Raw genomic sequence first — 25,601 nt, forward strand, 5'->3', positions numbered from 1 at the left:
ATGATGCAGTGGGGAGAGGGGAAGTTGGCGAGAACAGAGACGTTCACAAAGGAGTGAGGAAACAGTAAACAGAAAAAGCAATAGGGAGGGCATAGTGAGATTCCAAGTTATTGGAGGATAGGAAGAGACAAAGAATTACAGCTTTTCGAATGTTAAGTTCTCACAGTTGTAAAGTTGTTGTGCATAGCCCCGATCTTCCTCCAATCTTCACCTCCAAAATTAACTCTGCCACACACTTTAACTGGGACACTTAAGATGGGACTCACAGCCAAGACAGTCTGTCTTAAATAATCTATTCACATGCAATTGAATAACAATTAAGGGAGGGGTTTGCCTATTCAGCACAATGAAACATACCCCAATAGTCATTTAAATCTTAATTTCTCTTGTTGGTAGAATTCATCTCAAGGAAACATACCTGTTTGAAGAAATAAATCAGAATGTTAATCCAGATATTCAGAATGCATCCATGATTAAAGATAGAAATAAAACATAAAGAGATATGAACTCCAAAATTAACTCTGCCACACACTTTAACTGGGACACTTAAGAATTCAGCTCAATGAAACATACCTCAATAGTCAGGGTGTGAATAGAAGATTTGTCTGGGTGTTTTTTATTGAGGGGTAAAGATGTTGTTGGGAGAGAGGTGTATAAATAATGGTGCAGTGGGAAAGTTGGAGAGAACAGAGACGTTCACAAAGGAGTGAGGAAACAGTAAACAGAAAAAAGCAATAGGGAGGGCATAGTGAGATGTAGGAGGAGAGACTTCCCAGTTTTTGGAGGATAGGAAGAGTACAAATAATCATAGCATTTAGAAAGTCAAGTTCTCACAGTTGCAAAATTGTTGTTGCTGTGCAGAGTCCAGATCTTCCTCTAATCTTCACCTCCAATTTCAACCCCAAAATTAACTTTACGGACACTTTAAATGTGACACTTAAGATTTTACACATATGTTCATACATATTAATTCACTATAATTGTTTGTGTCTTCTTGCATTATTCTTTTATGCCAAGAAAAAAAACTGACAGACAATTTTGATGCATGTCTGGCCCCACAAAGTGGAGCATACTTGTAACTAATGATCACATGTTATTTGCATGTAGAGTCTTCGCTACAGAGAACATCCAATCTCCGCCTGTAGCTTCACCCCCATGTAGGAATTTGTGTCTTCTTTGTGTCAGTTTTACAACAAAAGTAGTTTTAGCAGCTATTTTGGGTTCTAGAAACAGAGGTTACAAGGCAACGATGTACTGTAGAAGATGCTGCAGCAGCATGTCACTGTCAGGGAGGAAACCCTGTTGTTTTTACGCTTTGTGTGCCGGAAGTGCTGTGGGGCCAGAGTGCCACAACCTTCCCTACAGTCCAATCACTGATGATGGGATGGAAGAGGAGGAGTCATCCCCCTGCCATCCACCATCAGTTCAGAGGGACAGCAGGACGCAATCTCCCCTAAGAAAATTGGATTTGTGCGGGGGACATAGCTACTACGTCATGGGACACCCAGGGTGGCAGAACCCATAATGCAGTAGCTACGTCCTAGGGCACTTGAAGGGGTAAAATGCTCCAAACCTCTCCTAAGTTCTGCAGAACCTTCCATGGTAGAGAGCTGCTATTTTCTCTTACAATCCACTCATATTGCAAAGTGTTAATTGTCAGGATGTAAACCCTTAAAGGGCATCAAGTGGCTTTTATGTTGTAATTGGACATGCATAGGAAAAACACAATCAAAATAATTTCGTTTAATGTACAGTGGTTCGGAAAAATATTCACCCCCTACCAATAATGTCACATTTTGTTGAATTACAAATAATGTATGCACAGTTTTTCAAACAAACTTTTTTTTTTTATTCTAAGCTCCAAAGCTGTAGTTGTTAAACTGAACCTTGTTATATAAGGAGGAGGTTAAATGTCAGCAAAGGAAAAAGAAAACAGTGAAATGTACTGGTTGCATTCAGCCCCTAAAGTCAGTACTTGGTAGAAGCACCTTTTAATTACTGAAAAAAAAGAGACTATGGTGTATTGCTAGCACTAAGGTGATATTATGTAGTGACCTCTCTTATAGACGGGGTATTTTAAAGTAAGGGTAGGCTCCCTGGTAAACAGTGATTGGTACAAATCAAAATTACAGAAGAAACCGGCGCCTTACAAGTCCAAATAGAGTGAATGTCCTGGATGTTCAAATTCGAAATGGGGGAAATGTCCAAAGGAGAAGTCCCTTCAATTCTTTTGACCAGATACAGGTTCCTCCATATTGTTACGTAATATGAAAGAAAACAGAGAGAAAATATAGTGCAACACTGCCAGCAAATGTTAAAGGCTGACACTGACTGGGAACATGAAACAAAGACTGATACACTATTACATGACACACAACAAACACACTAACTTAAACAAACAATGACAAGGCTGTGATCACAAATAAAATAAAGAGCTTATTGAATACAAGGAATAAAACAATAAAATTGTAAATTGCAATGGACAAGATGATCGCTGGTCCGGTTGGTTAAAACCAGGACCCTACTCACAAGATAAATGCAGTAGTCAGGCAATGAAAAACGGCTGTTGGAGAGTACACGATCCTCCTCCGGTCACACTGGAGCTTTCACCGACGTGCTCCTGCGTTTCTCTGCGTTCCTCGGGCGGTAACTCCGTCACCGGGGGGCGGGCCTTGGGGAGGAAGGAACTTCCTGCTTCCGTTGCACGTCTGATTGGTCAATTACAAGCTCTGAAGATTTCCCTACGCGTTTCATGCGCATGCGCACACTTCTTTTTTGTCACCTTTCAATTACTGCTATGTGTCTTTTTGGATAGGTCTCTTCTAGCTTTGCTCAGTAGGATGGCACCATTTGTGCCCATTCTTCACGGGAAAATTGATCCAGTTCTGATAAGTGTGTTGGGGATCAGTGATGGATTGTAATCTTCTAGTCTCACCATAAATGTTTTATTGCGTTGAAGTCAGGACTTTGACTGGGCCACTCAAAAACATTCATTCTCTTCTTGTTCAACCACTCCAGTGTGGCTTTGTGCTTCTGGTCATTGTCCTGTTGAAATGTGGATTTCCTCCCCACTTTCAGAGTCTTGGCTGACTCCAACAGGTTTTCCTCAAGGATTCGCATGTACCTTTCACCATCCATTCTCCCCTCTATCCTGACAAGCTTCACAATCCCTTCTGAAGAGAAGCGTGCCCATAACATAATGTCACCACCATGCTTGATAGTTGGGATGGTGTTGACTGGATGGTGTGCAGTGTTGGGCTTACGCCAGACGTAACTCTTGGAATTTAAATTAAAAAGTAAACATTTTGTCTCCTCTATATGCTTTTTCACAAACTCCATACATGATTTGAGAGTAGTCTTTTTGAGTAATGCCTTCTTTCTTGCCACCTGTCCATACTGGCCTGCTTTGTGTAAGGACTGGCTTATTGTTGATCTGTGAAAACTGACTCCCATCTGAGACACAAAACTTTGTAGATCTCTCAAGGTCATTGTTGGCTTTAGAATTACACCCCGAACCAGTTTCCTGCTTGCCCGGCTGCTCAGTTTGGGAGGGCGACTTGATTTATGTAGTGTCTGGGTTGTATGATGCTTCTTCCACTTCTTAATGATGGACTTCACTGTGCTGAGCGGGATAATCAGCGACTTTGACATTTTCTTGTACCCTTCTCCTACTCTGTCCTTCTCTACCACTTTATCCCTAACTTGTTTCGAAAGCTTCATGGTTGCTTAGTTTGATCACTGTGTGAGTTGCAGTTTGAAAATCTTTATACACCTGAGGGAAATGATCTACAAGTTAAACTACTTTGATTACACACAGGCAGAAACCATTTCACTAATTTTGTGACCTTTCAAACAATTCATTTGCACCTGAACTGATTTAGGGCTGCAGCAGCAAAGGAATTGAAGAACTGAGATTAATCTGTTTTTCTCTGTAAATCTTACTTCTTTATATTCTATATGCATTCTCTAACTTTATCACTTTGGTGTAGTTTTTGTAGATTCTACTTGTAAAGGATAATTTGAAAGTGTATTAGAGTACACTCAGGTGCCAACAAAATGGGGAAAATGTGCAGGGTGGTGGATATGTCTGCAAACCACTATATACTGTTGCTCACTCTATGTGAAGAAAACATCAGGGAGAAGAGCAGAATAACAACTCAATATAAAAAGAGGTAACGCAATAGGTCTGAGGGGGGATTTTTAACCCCCAAAATGTATGAGGTTGTGTATTCATACGTCAGAGCCTCATACAATTTCCACATAAAGAGGGAGAATTCTGGAATATCGTGGCGTTAGTTTAACTTTATAAGGCAGCAGATTTATTCTCTGAGCGCATGGTGCAGTGCTGCTTTAAAGAAGGTTATAGTAAGAAATATTGAGTTCGGGTGAAATGTATATTTTCCTTATAGTTAGAGACTAATGTAAGACAATAGTTACAATTGTTTTTTTGACCTCTGGTGGCCATACACACACACAGATATATTTATTTACACACACTCACGCTGCATCCTGGCAGGCTCCTCTCCAATGTGCTATGGACATGTGACTATTAATGGACATGATAGTAGTCAATGATAATGGCTGTGGAAGAGGTGAGACTAAGAAGCAGCGGAGCCTTTTAAAAGGGGTGTGGCCATGCTGAGAAGAGATCTGTGTGGACCTGAGTGCTATCAGGTTCGGTCGAGGCTTTGCAGAGTGTGTGCATGGCAGCAGGAGAGCTGGATACAAACAGGGCGTGATCGAGAGTTTGAGCACCATTGGAGGGTGACCCTCAATGGCTACAAATCACAGTGGTAATGAAGCACCCTTTGCGAAATACAAGCCTGCAACAGTTAGTACATAACAAGCTCCCACGGTGTGCCGACACCATCACAATGCCAATATACCCAGGATTGGGCGGCTAGAGCACCACTGACACTGATTTACACATGTGCAGCGTTATTGGGAACTGTATTTTCATTGTTGTATGTGGTGATCCACTGCTGAGGATCACAGGTTGTCCCATTTGTTAAGGGTACAGTTATTGTCTGTATTTTTTGTCCCGACATCTGACCGCAGGCCACGAGTGGCCCATTAAGTTATCAATAGGGGCTCAGGCCCCCACCTAAGCCATGGTCATGTCTGAGAGCTAAAAAGGGGGGTCACATATCAATCACTAAATAGTAATGCAAAGTGGTTTTTTTACAGCAAGTCGCCATGAAAAATACTTGCAAAATTCTGTGTCTATGTATCAATTTTCTTTGCGCTAGTTTTATGTATTTTGGTCTGCGACGAGATGAGGGATTTCTGGAGTGAGTGGGAGGAGCTAGGGTGTGTTTATGTTTGTATTTTGGCACTGGCCTACTGTATGTATTAAGAAATATTAGGCTTTTGTTACTTTTCTTGATTGTTTTCTGTGGTGGTTTTCTCCATTTCCTTAGAAGTGACATAAGTCGTGTTTTTAAAGCAGTATACTAGCACAGCAACATTATGTATTATCAGAGAAATTTGCCAAATTCAAACAGTACAATTTCTTTAAAATATATGTAGCGCTATTCACATGAAATTCTAATTTTGTAGGCGCAAGTGCGTCCGACAGACTTTTTACTACATAGACTACACAGACCTCACAGACCTCATAGTACAGTATGTACTGGAAAGTACTAATGATTTATTGTTTTCCTTCATATTTACATAGGATAATCTAGACAAAAAACATCATTAGCGTAATCCATGCATGTACATTTTCCTAGCAATAACTAGGCAATCCTTGTGTGTCCAATAAATATTTTATAAATCAACTTATATAAAACATTGATAAACGTAAAGGGACACTGTGCATTAGAAAATGGATTGGTATAATGTCTGCACGTTGGAAGTTTATAAACTGATTATTTCTTTTCATATCTCAATTCTCCAGAAGTGAACACCCATTAGCACAGCTATACGGTCATTCCATCATGGAAAACCACCATTTTGACCAATGCCTCATGATACTGAATAGCCAGGTAAGTGAACAGATCAATTTTCTCACAAAATAATCCCTATGTGGGAATAGTTATTCTGTCCCACCTTGTGGTTTCTATTGCTATACAACAGCTGCGTGTTCATGCACTTTCAGGTTTTGATTTAACCAATGCAGCAAAGCTAGCAAACGAAAATGTTGTATTGTATTGTTTATAGTAGGAGACAGGACACCAAAGTATTTGTTTGTACCAGAATAGTAACAGACAACCTGGAAGGAACATGCTTGTGAACGTGTCTGCTTCAAATGATTTGCTGGGAGAGGTCATTAATGCAAAAGCAAAATGTTTAATTACAGTAGTTGGCAAACACACACTAACCCCCCCTGCCCCCTGCCCTCTGCCCTCTGCCCCCTGCCCCGTGGAGCTGTAACATTGAATTGCTTTATTCATATCTTAAAGAAAATACAGAGGGCATATAACAGTCGTGCCCCTGACATAAGTGCTAACATCATGGGAAGAGTTTACAGTCTAAACAGTGTAATAGGAAAGCAACAGATAAAAAGGGTTTCAGGGTGATTATAAGTAAGTTTAAAGTGTGTATAATAAAGGCCTGTGCGGGTGAATATGGGGGTGATAGCATTATGGTTAAGTACACTGCTGAGTAACATGAACATAAGTAACAGCTGTTGATGTAACAGATGGGAAAGGCTATTTTGTGTTGAATCCCACTTGAATGCCTCGTGAAATAGATGTGTTTTAATCTCAGATTTCAAGAGAGTGTTGCTGGCCTGTGATGTAGCAAGATGTATACTGTATTTTAAAGGAGCAATCCAAGCAATGTCCTACATGGGTTTTTTTTAATCAGTTCTGTTGTATTAGATACTTACTACCTTTCTTTAAATGCAACTCTTAATGCCATTTTTAATTACTTTTAATATACTAATAATCCTTTGATTTCTATAGCAGGCTTTAGCCACCTCCCCAGCAGTGCAAGATCTTTGTAACACTTTCCTGTGTGTGATAATATTGTGATAATTTGTTGCCAATATTCACAGCAGTGTGGGCTGTAAACTGTAACAATAGATAATTTTACCTCAGTAATATAAGGATACATTGTAGCTGCTGAGTTAGGCCTCGGCCAAGCTCTCCGCTTCTGTGCTGAGGCTCAGGGAAAGCGGGTGCTTTCCCTGACCTTAAACAGAGCGCCGTCAGGGGGCATGCCGGGGGCGGGCCAGTGATGTCACGGAGCTGGTTCGCCCTCATTGGGACGAACCGCTCACGTGACCAGCCGTGCGCTCCGGCGAGCGCTGAAATGTAAAAATCTGCTAAGACCTACACTTCCGCGCGCTTGCGGAAGCGTAGGCGAGCCCCTACTAAAGCCGCTCTAATTGCGGCTGTAGGGGCTCAGTGCCGAGCGGAAGCGCGCCTCAGCGCGCCTCCGCCAGCAAGCAGCAACCCTGGATGAGGCCTTACACTGACTGCAGGATTGTTTTGAAACTGAAAGGCAGCCATTTAGTGAACCCTGGGTAGCAGGATTTTTCTGATGGTTCACGGGAGAATGAATCAACCGACAGCTTAGGTAATTAGTTTTCAATAAAGGTAATCAAAGGCTGCATATATTAAAACAAAAAATATTTTCTTAAAAAAAAAAATTAAGCTGCTTGGACTGCCTCTTTAAGTGGAGAAGGTTTGTAACATTTAAAGCAGCAATTCCAAAGAAAAATAGGAATCCTAGGGCACAAAAGAGAAAATCAGGGGAAAAGGGAGACAAAAATAAAAAATATATAGTCAAGCAGTATGTGCAAGAAAAACTATAAATAACAAATATATATTTGAATGCACTCACAAGAGGAATCAGATTCTCAGGCAGTGTATACATCCCCTTTCCTGAATCCCCTCTTGTTACTTATTTTCATTAGTCTTTTAATATTACATCATAAGTATGCATATAGAAGATTAAAAAGATTTTATAATACTGTTTTTAATCTGTATAAAATAAAAAAGAGTCACCTGTATAAAGATAATATCCTGCATAGTTTTAATGCCTTATAATTGACAAGGTGGTCCCGGGACCACTGCATACAGTTCGTCTCTCCACCTCCCCCACATTGCATCCTAACCATGTCCCTCTGGATGATGCCAATGAGACCTGTGTCCACATCCTGCCTGCCCGGTTTATTCTTTTTTACAGCTTTGTAACCGGTGGATCCTCTGGAGCTGAATTACCCGTATTTTCTGCTCCGAGGTTCTCCCATTTGCAAGTATAATTACCAGCATTGTTACTGGTGTGTCTGGTCCATCCAGGAAAAACAAAGATGGCTCCAAATCTCACAGGTCCCGCAGGCCAATGGGAAGCCGCAGCATCATCTTCTGCAGCTTTCTATTGGACGGCCATTTCAATCTCCTCTGGAAACACTGGTAACTACATCCGTACGTATCTCGGGATGGACCGTGGGTCCCCACAGCTAAAAATAGCATTTTCTGGAGGAATACTAATACAAATTAGATGGGAATGCTGCTGTCAATGACAGGAGGTGATTCTTGAATGCGATTGCATTAGTGATCACTATTGTGTATCTAATTGAATGGCAATTGACGATTACTAATGGATATTGCTTTCTTCTTTCTAGAATACGGTTCTTGTATCAGAATGCATTTCTCAATGTGTTTTTTTTTTTTGTACTTAGGGGAGCCAGATTCTGAGTGGTCTTTCTGTTCAAGACTACAAGACTACATTGAAGATGATAAAACGAGCCATTCTTGCCACAGATTTAGCGCTATACATTAAGTAAGTTGTAACTGGTAATTAGCAAAAGATTCACCCTACTTATTTTTTCCACCCCATTTCTTTTACAGGATGGAACTGAAGCATCACCCAGAGCTGAACCATACTTTTTCTTTAGCTATGGGGATTCCCTTCCCCGCCCCCCCTGGTTTCCCAGATATTCACTGGTGAAGTCATCACGTTTTTAAATCTTCCTCCAGAGGAAAAAAAATGGTTGCCATCTAAATCCTCTTTTTAAACCAGGGGGTAATACCAGTAACTTCACTGTGGTTCAGCACTGGAGGTCCCTCACAATTCCAATCCTGTAAAAAAGAAAAAGGGGTGGTGGGGTTATGTGGGGGGAGTGGTGCGGTTATGTGGGGAGGGGAGAGGACGGTTGTGGGGTTTTGTGGAGGGAGGTGCGGTTATGTGGGGAAGGGAGAGGACGGTGGTGGGGTTATGTTAGACAGGGGAGGTGCGGTTATTTGAGGAGGGGAGAGGAGGGTGGTGGGGTTATGTGGGGGGAGGTGGGGTTATGTGGGGGGGAGGTGTGGTTATGTGGGGGGGAGGGGATGGGAGGGGGGTTATGTAGGAGGGGGGTGGAGGGGTGCTGCTGCTTCTTTAAACCATATTTTTTTTTTCCACCACTCAGTCTGTGAGACCCTCTTAGAAAGGTTTACATGATTGACAGTATTTTTTTTTTGTCACAGTACAGTCAGACTGACCGTAAGAGGAATGGTAAATTGATCTTGTTCGACAATGTCCAGTTTATGTACAGTGTGTATATATATTTTAAAGTATATAGCGCCACCACTGTACGACAGGATTTCCAAGAGACAATACATTACAGGGGGTTATAATAATACAGTAAGTGTAACAACATAAAATCAGACAATAGGAAAGAAAATCCCTGCCCCTGTATGTTGGGAGACTTACAGAGACAGTAGGTGTGGGAATAAGTGCAGTAGATGGTGGTGCTGGACAATGGTTAATAAGTGTGGGGCAGTGGCAATGATTCTAGGCTATTGAAATGCTGCAATTTACATTTGACTTAAAGGTGGGGAGAGAAGGTGCTTGGCATATACTGAGTGTGAGGGAGTTCCACAGGTAAGGGGCATTGAGGGAAAAAAGTTTACGTTAAGAGCACGCAGTAGACGTGGAAGAAGTATAAATTATGAGAAGAGTGCAAGAGACGAGCTGCAGCATACAGTAGCAAGAAATCAAATCTGATTTGTAGGGAGGAGCAGATGAGTGATGAGCCTAGAAGGTAAGAAGGAGAATTTTATAAAAGATCTGGAACTTGATGGGAAGGCAGGAAAGGGATTTTAGGTGGAGATAAGCAAAGACTGTTCTGGGAGAAAGTTAAATGCTTCTGGCTGCAAAGTATTGGATAGATTGCAAAGGAGAAGGATGTGAGGCAGGGAGACCTGTTAGTAGTAAATTACAATAAACTAGATGGAAGAGGATACGAGCATGCATTAGAGTCTTAGCAGTAGATTGACAGGGAAAATGATTGATCTTGGCAATATTATGCAGGAAAAAGCAACAGGTTTTAGCAAAACAGAAATGTGCATAGAGAAGGAGAGGGGGGAGTTAAATGTCACACCAAGGCAGCGTAATAGGTTGAATGGTGGTTCCATTTACTATGATGGAAATATATCTATCCACTCCTAACCTCAACCAGCAATCCAGTCCCAAGTCTCTGATTGCCTCATGGTCATACTGTATCCTCCTAAATGCTGCTCTGCCGCCTCAAATTTAATATGTCTAAAACTGAGCTCCTCATATTTTCTCCTAAATCTAACCCAATATCCCCTTGTTGCGTTTCATCTGCGCAGAGGTGATACTTAAAGTCAAAGGAGTTGATGAGGTCACCAAGTGATAGTATGTAGAGAGAGACAAGGGGAAGCCCCAGAACAGAGCCCTGAGGTGCACCCACAAACAGATCGACAGGGGACAAGGACAGGTTGGCAAAGGGGATAGAAAAGTAAATGTGAGAGATATGACATGTACCAGGATAAAGCTATGTTTCTGATACAAGGACAGTGCTGAATCTGAATAAGAAAAGACTGGTCAACAGTATCAAAAGCAGTAAAGAAATCAAGTAGGATAAGCCGGTTAAAAATACCTTGGGATTTTGCTTCATGGAGACCATTTGATACTTTAGTGAGGACAGTCTCAGTTGAGCAAGCTATGAACGCCAGATTGCAGAGGGTCCAGGAGGGCATAGCAATTATGACAAATCATAGCAGCCGCATCGAATGAATTCACCACACCACATGTTGCTTAATTCAGTATATCTTTATTACTCTTTAACCGAGGGTGCAGGAAACAGGAAGTGATATAACAACTTAGTGGGCCACGCCTCCATTCGTTGGGTGTAAGTGCAAGAGTGAAGCGATGTCCCTTATATAGTACTCCTCCAAACATGAAGCTGTAACATTATGGCTCACTGGCCAGCTAATTAACCCATGCAGGTCTCATTAGTAAACATCCGACATTAACCCCATCCATTTATCAACACGAAGCCTTTTCTCAATCACTGGGCAAAAAAAGAAACTAAGTTTCCATGATCAGTGCTTCCAAATTGCTGAATACAAGGTAACAGACTTTTTACTGAGGAAAAAAGTATCCACTTGCTTGAGAGGAAACAGTACTTTCAAGGCATCTTGGAGTCTGGCTATTTGTGAGGATATAATGCTCAAAATACAGGAAAGGTGTTTGTATAATGTCCTTGGTTGATAGTACAAACAGTGACTGTAGTGAAACAACACTGGTTGATTCTCTTCCTAAATGGACCACCACCCTAGAGCTAATATATAGTCCAGAAATGTTCCTCCTACTGTATATGAATTGTAAAATGGTGAGGAAACAAAATGTACTCACAATATGATGCTGATGGTTCCTCGTGCGTGCTTCATGCTGCGAAGGATCCAGTGTGGAAAAAACAGAGCACAGCTGCAAAAATCGGAGGGCTACAATACTGATCTAAATTTAAAATCTTTTAATGAATGAGTGACAACATGGCAAGATGTAGTAAGCAAGCAACTCTAACGTGTTTCACGCATGTTTCAGAACTTCGTCAGAGAGTAGCAATATTACATATTGGGCAGAATATATATCACAGTATTACAATATAAACACGGACCATCACATTAAAAACATCCATTACAATTAATGGAACATTTTTTAGTAAGTGCATTCACAGATCATATAATGTTATAGAAAAAAATAAGTAAGGTGAACAAAAAGGTAAGTATAGGAAACATACTGACCGAAAAATATGTTGTTGAAGTTTTGACCTCCCATTACCATGAAGTCTGCCAAGAAGCCAACTCTTGAGAGAAAGAAGAATTGTTTCAGATTGGACACTGTTTGATCACAGAGCAGATGAGATGGTCAGTAAATTCGTTATCAGAGGATATGAGGAGAAAAACATATTGAATTTAAAAGATGAAATAAAGATTTCCCATTGAGTCCTTATTATATTTAAATAGTAAACATGGTGGCGATAAGACAATTCCCTTCATTTGTACATGTAACACAGATTTACAGATATTAGGAGGATCATATTAAAATATTGGCCAATTCTACAAAATGATCAAATATATGGCAAAACAATTTAGGACACTCCGCTCTTCTCTTATAAGAGGGCCTGTAGTGTGGGTGATTCTATTGTCACATCTGATATAAAGAAACCCTCATTTAATGTTAGATCACAGAAAATGGCAGCTAGATCATTCCCATGTATGCAATGTGGGGACTATAATCGCATAATCAAAGGTGTCGTAGTCACCCACCCCGCAAAAAGGTTTTAAAATCCCACTGAGACATCATTCATCTTGTGATATAAAGTCAGTAGTTTACTTACTGAAATGCCCTTGTGGCTTAGAGTATGTGGGATAAACCAAAAGAGCAATTAAACAACATGTATACATATATACAAGTAATATTCGGAACTTCGACCAAAGGATAAAAAAAAACAGAAACACAACGGATGCTAAACACTTTTATTTTGCTTAACACAACGTAGCTGAATTAAATGACAGGTATTAGAACAGGTGATGCCACCGGAGAGGGGAGGAGATGGGATAAAACTGCTTCTCAAAAGAGAACTATACTGGATGGATTGTCGGTGAATCCTAAAGGGCTAGATGAGGATGAGAACTTTAGATGCTTCCTTTAATAACATATTAACATATGCAATGTTGTACATTTTAGCTTCATCACAGGAATTCAATACTACCTCAGATAACCTATTGACATATGCCATTTTATATATTTCAGCTTGGTGACATGAACTCAGTACTATCAAACCACACGTAAAGCTGCTGATGAGAGCACATAAAATGTATATTTTAGCATGATCATTATATGATCTATGAATATATAGAATTTATATATATATATATATTTTTATATATATATATATATATATATATACACACACACACACATATACAGTATATATACAGCTCAACCCCCTTAAACACTGTGCTTGGGGTTCAAAGAATCACATCGCGCTATAAGCGGATCGCGTTAGAAATAATGTATAATTGTATGCATTGAACAATAAAGTATTTAAGATACCAATAATCATGTTGTAAAGTATTTATAAATACAACAATTGGGAGCCACGCTTGCATTGTGTTATAAGCGGATTCGCGTTGTAACAGATCGCGTTATAACGTGGTTGAGCTGTATATATTTACATGTTCCATTCATGGATAATGGATTTGTTTTTAATCTGTGGCTCCTGTGTTGAGATTCTAAAACTGTGATATGTATGATGTGAAACTACGTGATAAAAAAACATGCTGAATCAAGCAACAAGCGGTGTGGTGAATTTGTCCGGTTGCAGCTGCCATAATTTGTCTTCATATATTTTATTAAGAGGTGCTGTGACAGGCAACCTAGACAGGCTGGCAAAGACAATCTTCGTGATCACAGAAATCATTGGAGACTAATGTCCTGCGCGTGTGTGAGAGGTAAATAAAAAGCAAATTGGGCATAGGAATTGAGAAAGGTGAATATGTGGGAGTTTGCATTCTGGCAGTGTGGAGGGAGATACAAGGTGCCAGTTATTACGGTACCTAAGGTCAAGGGTGTTGTTTTTGAGATCATGTGTGACAACTGCATGCTTAATGGATAAGTAAAAAGTGCATCATTTAACTTACATGATAACTGTATAAAATGTGAGTTAATCAACCTTTTAATATTAATTCTCACAACAAATGTAAATAATAACCGTGTTTTGCTTTTAAGGAGAAGAGGGGATTTTTTTGAATTAGTTAAAAAGAAGCAATTCAGCTGGGACGATTCTTCACAAAAGGAATTGTTTTTGTAAGTACCCAAATATTTGTATCAATTGCACACGTTTTCTGTGCGACTCACGTATGGCAGTTTGGTAAACCACATGCTTCAACATCTAGCAGAATTGTCTGGGGTGTTTTTACTAATCAGCTTCCATATAAAATGTGTTTTGATGCAATTTATCTAAAAATCAGCGGTTTGATCATCTATTTCCACATTTGTGCTAAAAAGTACTGTTACTGACAGAAAATATTACCTTTACTGTTCTGTTGCTATGTATCTTACATCAAGTGAAAGAATAAGGTGCTTAACAACTCTATGTAGATGGTTGCATTGGCGGCCATTAAGATATCAGTGACCTGTACATGTTCTCACTTGTGTATCTATATCCTGGATCTCTTGCTTTCACAAATGTGATATATGTGATATGTGGAATAGGCTGTAACAAACTACCTAGGGCAGGGGAGTGCAATCTTTTTTCCTGCGCCCCCCTGCCGGCTCTTCCCCTCTCTCCCCCCCCCCGCCTTCTTACCTTGGCATCGGTTTCATGACGTCACGTTGCCGTGGCAATGTGACGTCACATGACCTCACAGCATCATTTCACTCCGCGTTGCCAGGACGACGCGTCTCCAGACGTAAACTAAGCGAGGTTTACAGAGGCTTTCGCCCCTTCCCCGGCACTTAATTTAAGTGCCTTCGGGAAGCGCGCAGGGCCTCTGTAAACCCTGCGTGCCCTGCAGACCATCTCATACCCCCTGGGGGGCGCGCCCCCCCAGTTTGCGCACCACTGACCTAGGGCACGAGTAATCATGGGTAGTTTACCGCACTATGGACAGCTGGACAACTTTATTAACAATATGAAGTAAATGTTGTCTTATGAATGCCCAACTCCTGTAGTACATTTTATTTTTTCACATTAACCGTGTCTTGGTGAAAACTTTCACTAATGCTTGAAGAAGGCACAAGAATAATTGAAACAAAAACCTCTCCTGGCTACCTGCTGCCTTTAAAACTGTGCATGATAAACTAATATTAGTAATACAATTGTAACCCCCTTGTAAGTGCAGGCAGCTGACACACACATACACTGCCCCTTGACTGCCATAGGAAACTACAACTGCCAGTTTGCTGTGTGCAATAGGGAGCCAATCTGGTACAGGTGGATGTGACTTGTGATGGACAGGGCCTCAGCCAATGAGATTGAACTCTGGAGAGGCGGGACTAAGGAAGAAGCTCTCAAAAGCTGCGGCCATGGTGATCGCGACGGCACACAGGAGGGCGCGCGCGGCGCGATCACATAGATGTGCCTCTATGAGGCCGTATATAGAATGCGCAGGAGCAGAGGCGCGGGCGCTCGCGATTCAGGAGGAAACAGAAAAATCTGTTTTCATGCGTGATGCCCAGGCGACCGGGTCATGTGAGCGGTTCGCCCAATGAGGGAAACCAGCTCCGTGACGTCACGGCCCGCCCCCGCCCCCCGTATCCTCTGCATGCAAGACACAGATCTCTCCTGCTGCAGGCAGCAGGGAAGCCGAGTGAACGCTTGCGGCCCGGGGCTAGTCTATATCCTGCTAAAGAGAGCAGGCATTGACTGGAGGGAGAACAGCAAATCGTGCAAGGAGGCCCCGGAGATCGTCGGAGTAAAAGCAGCGTGGGGGAGCGAGCACCGTCGGAGGGGAGCCTCAGCGATTTCAGCTAAAAGTGGTACCGGAGAGCTTTGTATAGACCTGCTACACTTATTTGCATTCACGAGCTCCAACGGTGTGCAATACCATCACACAGGCCGTACATAGGATTGGGTGGCCACAGCCTCACACTGACATACTCCCGCACAGCGTTTATAGGGGATGTTATGTTGATGTGTTAGGAATTTAGTGATCCTTTGCTAAGGCTCACTAGGTACTGAAGGTTTATCCATACTTGCTATATAAAACAGTTATATTACAATTATCGTTGTATTTTGTCTCCCATTATCTGACGTAATGCCCCATGTGGTGTACCACACAGAAATAGAGGACTCAGGCCACCACCTCAAACTTAGAATTTTCAAGAACATTAACGCTATAGCCCCCCCTGTCAAGTGTAAACTGACCGTTTCTCACCGTGATTGCGGCCATTTTAAGCGAGTGGTGCACATGAACGGCCTGGATTGTAACAGAGCATTAATCCTAATGGTCCCAGATACGCCTGATCATATGACTATCAATGGGGAGCAGGTTAGAAGTGGCCCTATAAAAGGTTGTGAGCAATAAAGGGGTCTCTGCTGACAGGTTTGAGGGGAAATGAAGGGAAAGGACCCGGAGGACCCCAGAAGAGAAACCCCCTCTAGAAGGGGGATTAATACAAGAGGACACCCCACTCTGATTGAAACTAGCCTTGATTTCTGCTATAGGTGTGGCAAAGAGGTACACTATGCCAAGCACTGTAGAAAACGAGAAATCTGCAATATGTGATTAAGAGATTCATTTAGTCCGAGTCTAACCACGGAAACAAAAAAAGGGAGCCAGTGAAGGGGCATACTGGGAACCACATGAAGCAATAATCTGCAAAGACTATCCCTGCTAACAGACCAGAACGATCGTACCTGCCTAAATGCCTTCTTGGCCTGTTGGACCGAGTGGAAGCAAAGATAGAGGGGAAGAAATGTGACATCATTTTGGATAGTGGATCCCAAGTATCCATTATCTTTAAGCCATGGTACAATAAACACCTGAAGCACCTGCCATTACAGCCACTGGGGGGACTTGTCATGTGGGATCTCAGTGATGCCAGCTACCCATACCTGGGGTATGTAGTGGTAAAACTGGAATTCTTAAAGAAGATTATGGTGAGTATCGGGACCCCTGACGGTGGATTCATTAATATGTCCAGAAGTCAGAAGTAAGGAGCAACTGGAGGCATCATCGAGACTAATGCCAATAGATTTGGGCAGCTAGCAAAATGGTGCCAGATAGTAGACAGGAGCAACTATGGTCAAACATTGACCATTCATCCAGTGTGTTTGAAGACCTATCAAAGAATAGAGAAGAGAGCCATGGCCCAGGGCGGGGGACCCCTAGCGGAGTTCAGATGGACCCCGTTTAGTGAGGGTATGCCCCAACCGTATGCATATGCAGAAGATAAATGGAAAGGTGACCCTTCTATTGAACATAGAAATGATGGGACATTATGATAGATAGTCCTCCTGTAGAATACCAAGGAAGGCTGTTGGTAAAGAGTGGTGTACTGTCTGTACCCACGAAGAAAATGGAAAGGGCTGTGGTGGAAGTAAAAACTAGGCCATCCATGATGTGTTGATAGGATGAGTCACTGTGATTGCCCACCTGTACAGTGCCAAAGTAATGGGCCCAACCTGGCAGAACAGGACTGGTAGCGGTAAGTTGACCCCAGATATGTTTGACTTCGGAGGCCCCTGAACAATGGAAAAGGCATCGGAGTGAGAAAATGGGTCTGCGCCCTAAAGTGTTCTCCACTTATGAGTGGGATGTAGGGTGGAGCACCAGATATACCTTCATGATACCCACCTCTTTAGAGAAAGGTCTCGATGATTGGCCCCAGCTGATGTATAAGATGTGAGACGTCACCCTCAGAAGTTGATGGGGGCTCGTATAATCTCAGAATCTCTCAGCCCATACGCTTCACCCTTAGTTGCCTGAAAGAAAAGTTGGGCCGTGAGAATGTGTATTGACTACCGCATCGTGAACAAGTGGTGCACTCCTGACCAATATAACATGACACACATATGTAACAGTGTTTCCCCCTCCCCAATCTCATATTGGCCCCTTACGTGAGGAAACTGCTCATGTTACATGTACTATAGTGTGGTGCACCTGCTGGCTTATAGAACTCCTGAGTCTTCCGCGGTGATATGGGCAAATACATCAGGACTGGCTCATGAGGTAATGCTGAGAACTACTCACTTCTGGTACAGCGCCTCCATCTCTTCCAGGTCCCCACGACAGCAGGGAGGAGTCTCTGAAAGAGAACCTCTGGGTGCAGCTTCTCCCTGAATGACTCCACTCTCAGGCAAGAAGGTTCTTTCATGTTGGACACTCTTTATTGTCATCTTTAGTGGCAGACTGCCCATCATTGTGGCCGGTCTCTAGCCGCTCATCATAAAGGTTGCCCACCTCAAGGAAGTCCCTGGGCACCACTCCTAGTCAGGGCCCTAGAAGCTGTCCTTGCTCTTCCCTTACTCTCTAATAGAATAAGGGGAATAGTCTGCCCACCTCTCCCCTAGGGGAGGGCCACAATCCTTGCCAGAGCCCTGGCAATGTGTTGGGTCAGACAGTCTCATTCAAGTGGGATGAGACACTCACACACACTAAATTCAGGCAGTGTTGCATACTATATAGCTCCAGTAGGCACCACCCCTGTGTCACTGTAATTGGACACAGAGCATGATGTCACTTCCTTCACTACACAATACACATCACAGGGGATGAGGGCAAACCTCATGATTACTCCTGGCAACCCTGCCCTTTTAACAGAGATTATTGCACAGGAGGAGAGAGGCATGTAACCCCAAAATTACACAGGTCTCCACATAGAAGATGCATTGGACTGTCGCACAGGGAGCAAATGGTTCTCGGCACTCGATTAACGATCAGATTCCAATGTGTGAACAAGACAAAGAGAAGACAGCTTATGTATGCCCGTTGGGGTTCTATCTATTTGAACACATGCCCCAAGGAGTGTCAGGAGCCCCAGCCACTTTCCAGATACTGATGGAATGAGTCATGGGGACATTAAGTTGCTCGGGGTGCTAGTATTCTTGGACAATCTAATATCAGTCAGGGGCCAGGATAAAGAGTGGTTACACAATTCTTTTAATAATTATTATTGTGGATGGCACTAAATAAAGAATAGCACAAATACAGGTAACCCGACAAAACAGTAAACAGGTCCTAATTTTTGGAGCCTATGATATAGGCAGATATAAAGTGAGTTAACCCAAAACCAGTGTAAACAAATCGCACCAGATTTATCAAAAGAAAATATGGGATACCTTTTCTTTGATCATTATTGCCCCACTTCTGCATCCAATAGACTTTAGTAAAGTACATTGCCCAATGTCACAGAAAGTGAGCATAAATAATAGAGACTGGAATCAAACCCACGAGTCTATATGTTCAAGATCAACACCTTAACCACTACCACACACCTTCATTACAACCTTCAGCATGTGTACTCCATGGGACATTTGTAGCTTGTAATGTCTATTTCCTGTCAAAATGTTAGTGGGTTTAATCATCTTGTTTCTTTTGTAGAGCAATGTTGATGACTGCTTGTGATTTGTCTGCAATAACGAAACCTTGGCCAGTTCAGCAACGGGTCTGTATTAACGAGAAACACTCCGAGTTTATTCATATTTATGTAATGTATGTTTAACCACCTTTGTATCTGTTGGTAATCCGTAGAAATTATCAATAAGTGGCTAAAGTCCTGTTACCTCAATGATAGAGAAAATGTTACATTGATTCTAGCTCCCCAATACTTTCCTAAGATATAAACATACCGATATCATTGAACATTTTATGAACAGGTTCTGTGTTTTAAGCTCTCCTCTGTTGTGTTATCTTCTCACTGCTCCTTCTGTTTTTCTTTTCCTCCTCTCCCCCTCACTGTCCCTCAGAATGTTAGGGTTGGCTGCAGTGTGCAACAGGGATAAGGTAATAGTTGAGATGTGATGGGACTGAGGGGGTGCCGGGTACAACTACTTTTTCATTTAAGGGACCCTGAGTAGCACAACTTTTTCCTATGCACAATTTCAGTTTGTTTATCTTTTTAGAGACAACAATATTTTAACAAAACACTCTCGCTTACGGCTTTAATCACATAAACACTGCATAAACCTTTCACAAATGGTACAAAAGAGTTTTACCCAACTGTTTGACTTTTTTTTTTTTTAGTGTAGAAACAGTACAGCTACTTTTCCAGCCACGTCAACTACTGGGAAAAAATTACAAAATCTTGACTGACCCCTGCCAGAGGGCTTTACTCCAAATACTTTATAAAACCATATTGTATTGCATTCAAAACTTTTATACTTTTATCGACATGTACTGTATATTTTGTTAAAATGCACAATTGATCAAATTCATAGAAATGCAAATACACAGAAATTAAAGCAATAGCAAAAGCTATCGAAGTGTCAGAAAAAAAAAATATTTTGTTCAGTTGATATACAGATACTACACAATAAAAATATACTACACAATAAAAATAGAAATAAATGAAAAGAAGACTTCCTGGAGATGTAGCTCCAGATGGCGTCCTGGGCCGCAGGCCAGGGGTTACTGAAATTCCTGAAAACCAGATATAAATGCAGGAAGTATATTAAAATAATGGTTTGTAATAGTCTATTTTGTATGAGACACTTTTATAAGGTCAAATAAAGGCTGATTGTTTTTTCTTGGCAGCTCACTCCACGGGCCACCACATTTTCTTAAAGTCCCCAATACCCTCAGAGAAGTACTCAGGACTTTTGCACTTCAGACATTGTTGTTCCTCTCAGTTATACTGTACAGTTCATTCTGTCCACTGTACCGTTTGCCTGGTTTGTAGCCAAGATATGTTTCAAAATGAGATTGATATCGCAGTATGTTTCCTGGAAAATATGTTAACAGATAAATAATCATTTTGCTTTTGGAAATGCTTTGTACTAGTGTTTCTCAACCCTCGCCTCAGGACACCCGAACTAAGCCATGTTGCAGGGGTAAATAACCGATTTTACATTCACATATAATATAATAGCAAACGTGTGCTTGGTAATTCATTGGTTGTTCCTACAAAGGTGGTCTGCCTGAGGTGTACCAAGGAGGAGAGAGTTTGAGAAACTCTACTTCACGCACAGTGGTATAAATATATAAGATATGATGAAAGAGGCCCCTTTTTTTCTGAACACGGTGTATACAGGCATACCCCGCATTACCGTACGCAATGAGCCCAGAGCATGTATATGTAAAGTGAAAATGTACTTAAAGTGAAGCACTACCTTTTTCCCACTTATCGATGCATGTACAGTACTGTACTGCAATCGTCCTATACGTGCATAACTGATGTAAATAAGGCATTTGTAACAGGCTCTATAATCTCCCCGCTTGCGCAAAGCTTCGGTACAGGTAGGGAGCCGGTATTGCTGTTCAGGACGTGCTGACAGGCGCATGCGTGAACTGCCGTTTGCCAATTGGGCTATATGTCCTTACTTGCGAGTGTACTTAAAGTGAGTGTCCTTAAACCGGGGTATGCCTGTACTGTATATTGCATATTCTGTTATATTTGGTAATGACAATTTTGCAGTTTATTCTGCTATATCTGGTAATGACAATTTTGCAGTTTTGTTACTGGCATACATTTGAAAAACAAATGAACTTAATATAAATATACAGCCGCTAAAATGGTAGAACATGATTATGTTTATGGGGGCTTACAATTTATTGCAATCTCAATGTACCTGGAACTGCACTTGTCGGTGCTAAAAACAAGACGTCTGTTTTCTTCCAAATCTTCACATAAAAAATTTAAGTTTTTCCAGCACACACATTTATGCCTTATCCCAATCAGATTACTTCAGTTTGTATTGGGCAATAAATGAAATGGTAATTTAATTGCTACTATTATAATATGAAAGATTGCTTCACAAACTTCTTCCCCTGTTATGCTATTTAAACATAAAACATTTTACAAGGACATTAAAACTCTATTTTATTTCCAGATAGCTGAACTTGTAGCTTCAGAATTTTATGACCAAGGGGATAAAGAGAGGCGAGAACTCAATATTGAGCCGATAGTAAGTATGAAGTCTTCTGAATTGGTTTCGTCAGGTGTAAGTGCCACTTTGCAGAATTTGTGCTGCAGTGATCTTCCATGTGCAACATTAAAGGCATCATAGTCCAGTGTGGAATGGTGATCAGGTGATAGGAGACTCAAAAGCATGCATAGCAATATAAATAGTATATAATCCGAAATGTGTTCGGTAATACACATGGCTTGCATAATCCTTATTGTATAGAAAGGAGGAATAAATGCCTTGTGAGATCTAGCAAAGTCCCCACATGATGTGACATAATAAACATCTTCCATTCAAAAATAAAACACATACATCTTTAGTAATGGGCAACTCACATAAAGGGCAATACCTGTTACGTGCCCTCCATCCGTCCGATCCAGGCAAATTCCAGGTGTGCCAATCCGTAAAAATGGAGATCCAAGCAGATCGCACAACCGCAAGTGGGAAAAAGAGAGAGCGATCACAGGGGACCCAATAGAAAATATATATTTATTGATGCCACATGAACAAGGTAAAAAAATGCACCATCTACGCGTTTCGCGTTTACAAGCACTGTATTATGGTGTACTTTCAGAAAAAAAAACCTACCTTTGTGGGGGTATTTTGCTACTTGGGGTAATATTGCCATGTTAATGATGGCGTGAACCTTTTACATTCACTTCTGTGACAAGTCTTACTGATTTGTGGTCTGTATTGGCCAAAACAGTAAACTGGAACACATCTAGTATCAGTGTGATCTGGAAACAGAGCAATCATATTTAGTGTTCATTTTAATTAAATGATTGAATTTGTTAGAGATATCTGGGACAATACAAGAAAATAAATCACCAGTTACTTAGCCAGATACCAATGAAAAGCTCAACTTGTACTGAAACAAACAATATACAGGCATACCCCGGTTTAAGGACACTCACTTTAAGTACACTCGCGAGTAAGTACATATCGCTCAATAGGAAAACGGCAGCTCACGCATGCGCCTGTCAGAACGTCCTGAACAGCAACACCAGCTCCTTACCTGTACCGAAGCTGTGCGCAAGCGGGGAGACTATAGAGCCTGTTACACATGTATTATTTACATCACTTATGCACGTATATGAAGATTGAAGTACAGTACATGCATCGATAAGTGGGGAAAAGGTAGTGCTTCACTTTAAGTACATTTTCGCTTTACATACATGCTCCGGTCCCATTGCGTACGTTAATGCGGGGTATGCCTGTACTGTACATTGTGCAAAGGTGCATATGGAGCGGATCACAGGAATCATACTTAAACGTATACTGAAAGTTTAAAAATGTGCTGCCACTGGTGGGAAACACCTGTGGCACTGATGGGGTTAACATGCTAATTACATGGCATTTCAGCCTATTCTACAGACTAGAGCATAACCATGTGAGACTGTTTAGGTATACAGTAGTTATTAATATATTGGCTGATATTTACTAGATGTTTCTACTCCATGAGATACCGTACCGTGTCTTGTGGCACAGAATCATTTAGTACTGTATATATGGCCCACTATGTTTCCTTGCAAATATGAATGAACATTTGTGGTATGAATTGGACTCTTGCAAGCGTTCTTAAATGATCTGTCAGATTCTAACCCGTCTTCTTGAATATACACAAATATTCCATCTTTGTTTTTCTTTTATATGTTATTGTTTCTATTAAGCCCTTTAACATAATGGCATCACATCCAAACCCCTACCCACCATGCTTTCAAATCATGTCTGCATATAATATATATTTATATGCACTACACACAAACAGAAGATCGGCACTGCTTGACCAGTTTCCCAGTGGGTGCACAGATGCAGGTAATGCAATACAATGAAACAGGAATGAGCACTCTTGAATATTGTGAAGAAAACAATATTAATGGAGATCCACGTTTTAGTCCCCAATGGGACCTCCATCGAGGTCTTAATACAGTATCTTGCTAGTGGTCCCGTTTGGGACTGAAACGTATATCTATATATATATAGATATATATATATATCTATATATATATAATTAATTAATTAATTAATAGGAGTAAAGGTGTGCTTAAGCTTAGCACTCTTTGGTGAATGTGAGCCTGTCTTCTTTGTAGCTTCCCTTAAATTCAGACTTTTCTAACACATAAGTCTCACATCCTTCATTACAACTTAAAAAGGTGCCAGTCTATTAACTATTGAGAAGGGTAACCACTTTTCTATGGAAGCAACAAATAAAACCTTGTATATATGTTAGAATATATACTGTACTGTTTAGATGCCCTTTATTTTTTCTTCACTGTTTCAGGATCTGATGAACAGAGAGAAGAAAGATAAAATACCAAGCATGCAGGTTGGATTTATCGATGCTGTCTGCTTACAACTCTACGAGGTATGTTAGCTATTGTGAGTTACACAAACAGTGAGCCTGCTCTCGGCATGATTTCACATTCAATTGTTCACATTTCCCAAAATGCTGTTATGCCAAAGATATACCCCTGTTTTTTTCTTTAAGTTTAGAAATAAACGGGATCTGATTAATAATTAGACAAGTAGGCTCAGTTTAGCTACCCCGATGAATGGCTCCTTTTTGGTGTACACTTCTGCTTTATCCATTAGTTTATTCATTAATGTTTGCTTACTTAATATTTATCCCTTACAGCAGTGTTACCTATCTCCAGTCTTCAGGGAACCCCAAAAGGACATGTCTTAAGGATATCCCTGCTCCAGCACAGGTGGGTCAATCAAAATGACTGAGCCGCTGATTGACCCACCTGTGCTGGATCAGGGATTGGGGTTGTTGGGGTTCACTGAGGACTGGAGTTGGGAAACACTGCCTTACAGCTTCCACTTAAATGAGTACTATGCCAACCCTACACATTAAATGTTCAAAATAACTCACTGCAAATTCAGATTTTAAGTGTGGACTTCAGTGGAATGTTAGGTGTCTTCCAGCCCCGGAGGGTGTCTTTTGGAGTAGCACCACTTAGTAACTATCGGCACAGACTGTAATAACGGCACAGATTGTAAGGGGATGTAGCAAACTTGACTTCTCCGTGCGTCAATTTTGTATTTTGAATCTGCCAGATCTGAGGCGGCATACATTTTTCTGACTAACAAGTTGCTTCAAATGTATGAAAAAGTTTTATGCATTTGACACAAATGTAAAGCAGGAATTGGAGCAATGCAACTTGTGTACTGTAGCTATTTTGGATAAAAACAAATAAGCATTTTTAGTGCATGTATTTATGTGTGCATGAGATTTCCTGTATCTAGTAAATGTTTGGAGGTTTGATGCACCCTCCTGTCCCAGGGCACCCTGCTTTGATATATTTTTTTACACTTTTCCTTTTTTTTAATTTGGTTTGTTGTGACAACCTTTTTTTTATGTCGTTGGTGTGTAACACACTACAGTACTTTACTTTTTTTGGACTGATATACACATAGACATTTACACACATGCTGACAGACGCACAAACGCATACATAAAAAGAGACACACTCTCTCTCCCTTCACCCCCCCTCACTCTCTATACTCCACTCTCCTTCCCTTCGGCCTTATTCTACATCCGCCAAAGTGGCCAATCACGCCGTTTCTGGACGAAATGTACCAGGAACCAGTGGGCATGAATACGGCGTGATCGGCCACTATAGCAAATAAAGAATAAGCCCTTTAGTCTATGTCCTGCACACGGAGCTGAGTTCCGTTGGTATGATCACTATTAATCAGATGCCACCTGTTAGTATCTCCCGGGGAGTCACTGAGCGGTCCTGTCTGATTAATAGAGATCAGAGCGGCCACGCTCCAGTCTGTG

The 25,601-nt window shown here is 41.2% G+C and overlaps 1 protein-coding gene across 1 annotated transcript in view; it reads left to right on the forward strand.

Annotated features, from left to right (window-relative positions):
* The window catches only part of PDE5A (phosphodiesterase 5A), a 137,220-nt gene that overhangs the window by 106,526 nt on the left and 5,093 nt on the right, over positions 1-25,601 (forward strand). Inside the window, exons 14-19 of the mRNA XM_075613667.1 lie at positions 5,900-5,987; positions 8,633-8,733; positions 13,975-14,052; positions 19,293-19,356; positions 21,740-21,814; positions 24,096-24,179. Of these exons, the coding sequence (XP_075469782.1) occupies positions 5,900-5,987; positions 8,633-8,733; positions 13,975-14,052; positions 19,293-19,356; positions 21,740-21,814; positions 24,096-24,179 (490 nt within the window). The remainder of the gene's footprint in view (positions 1-5,899; positions 5,988-8,632; positions 8,734-13,974; positions 14,053-19,292; positions 19,357-21,739; positions 21,815-24,095; positions 24,180-25,601) is intronic.

This window comes from Ascaphus truei, chromosome 1 (genome assembly GCF_040206685.1).
Source record: "Ascaphus truei isolate aAscTru1 chromosome 1, aAscTru1.hap1, whole genome shotgun sequence".
NCBI lineage: Eukaryota > Metazoa > Chordata > Amphibia > Anura > Ascaphidae > Ascaphus > Ascaphus truei.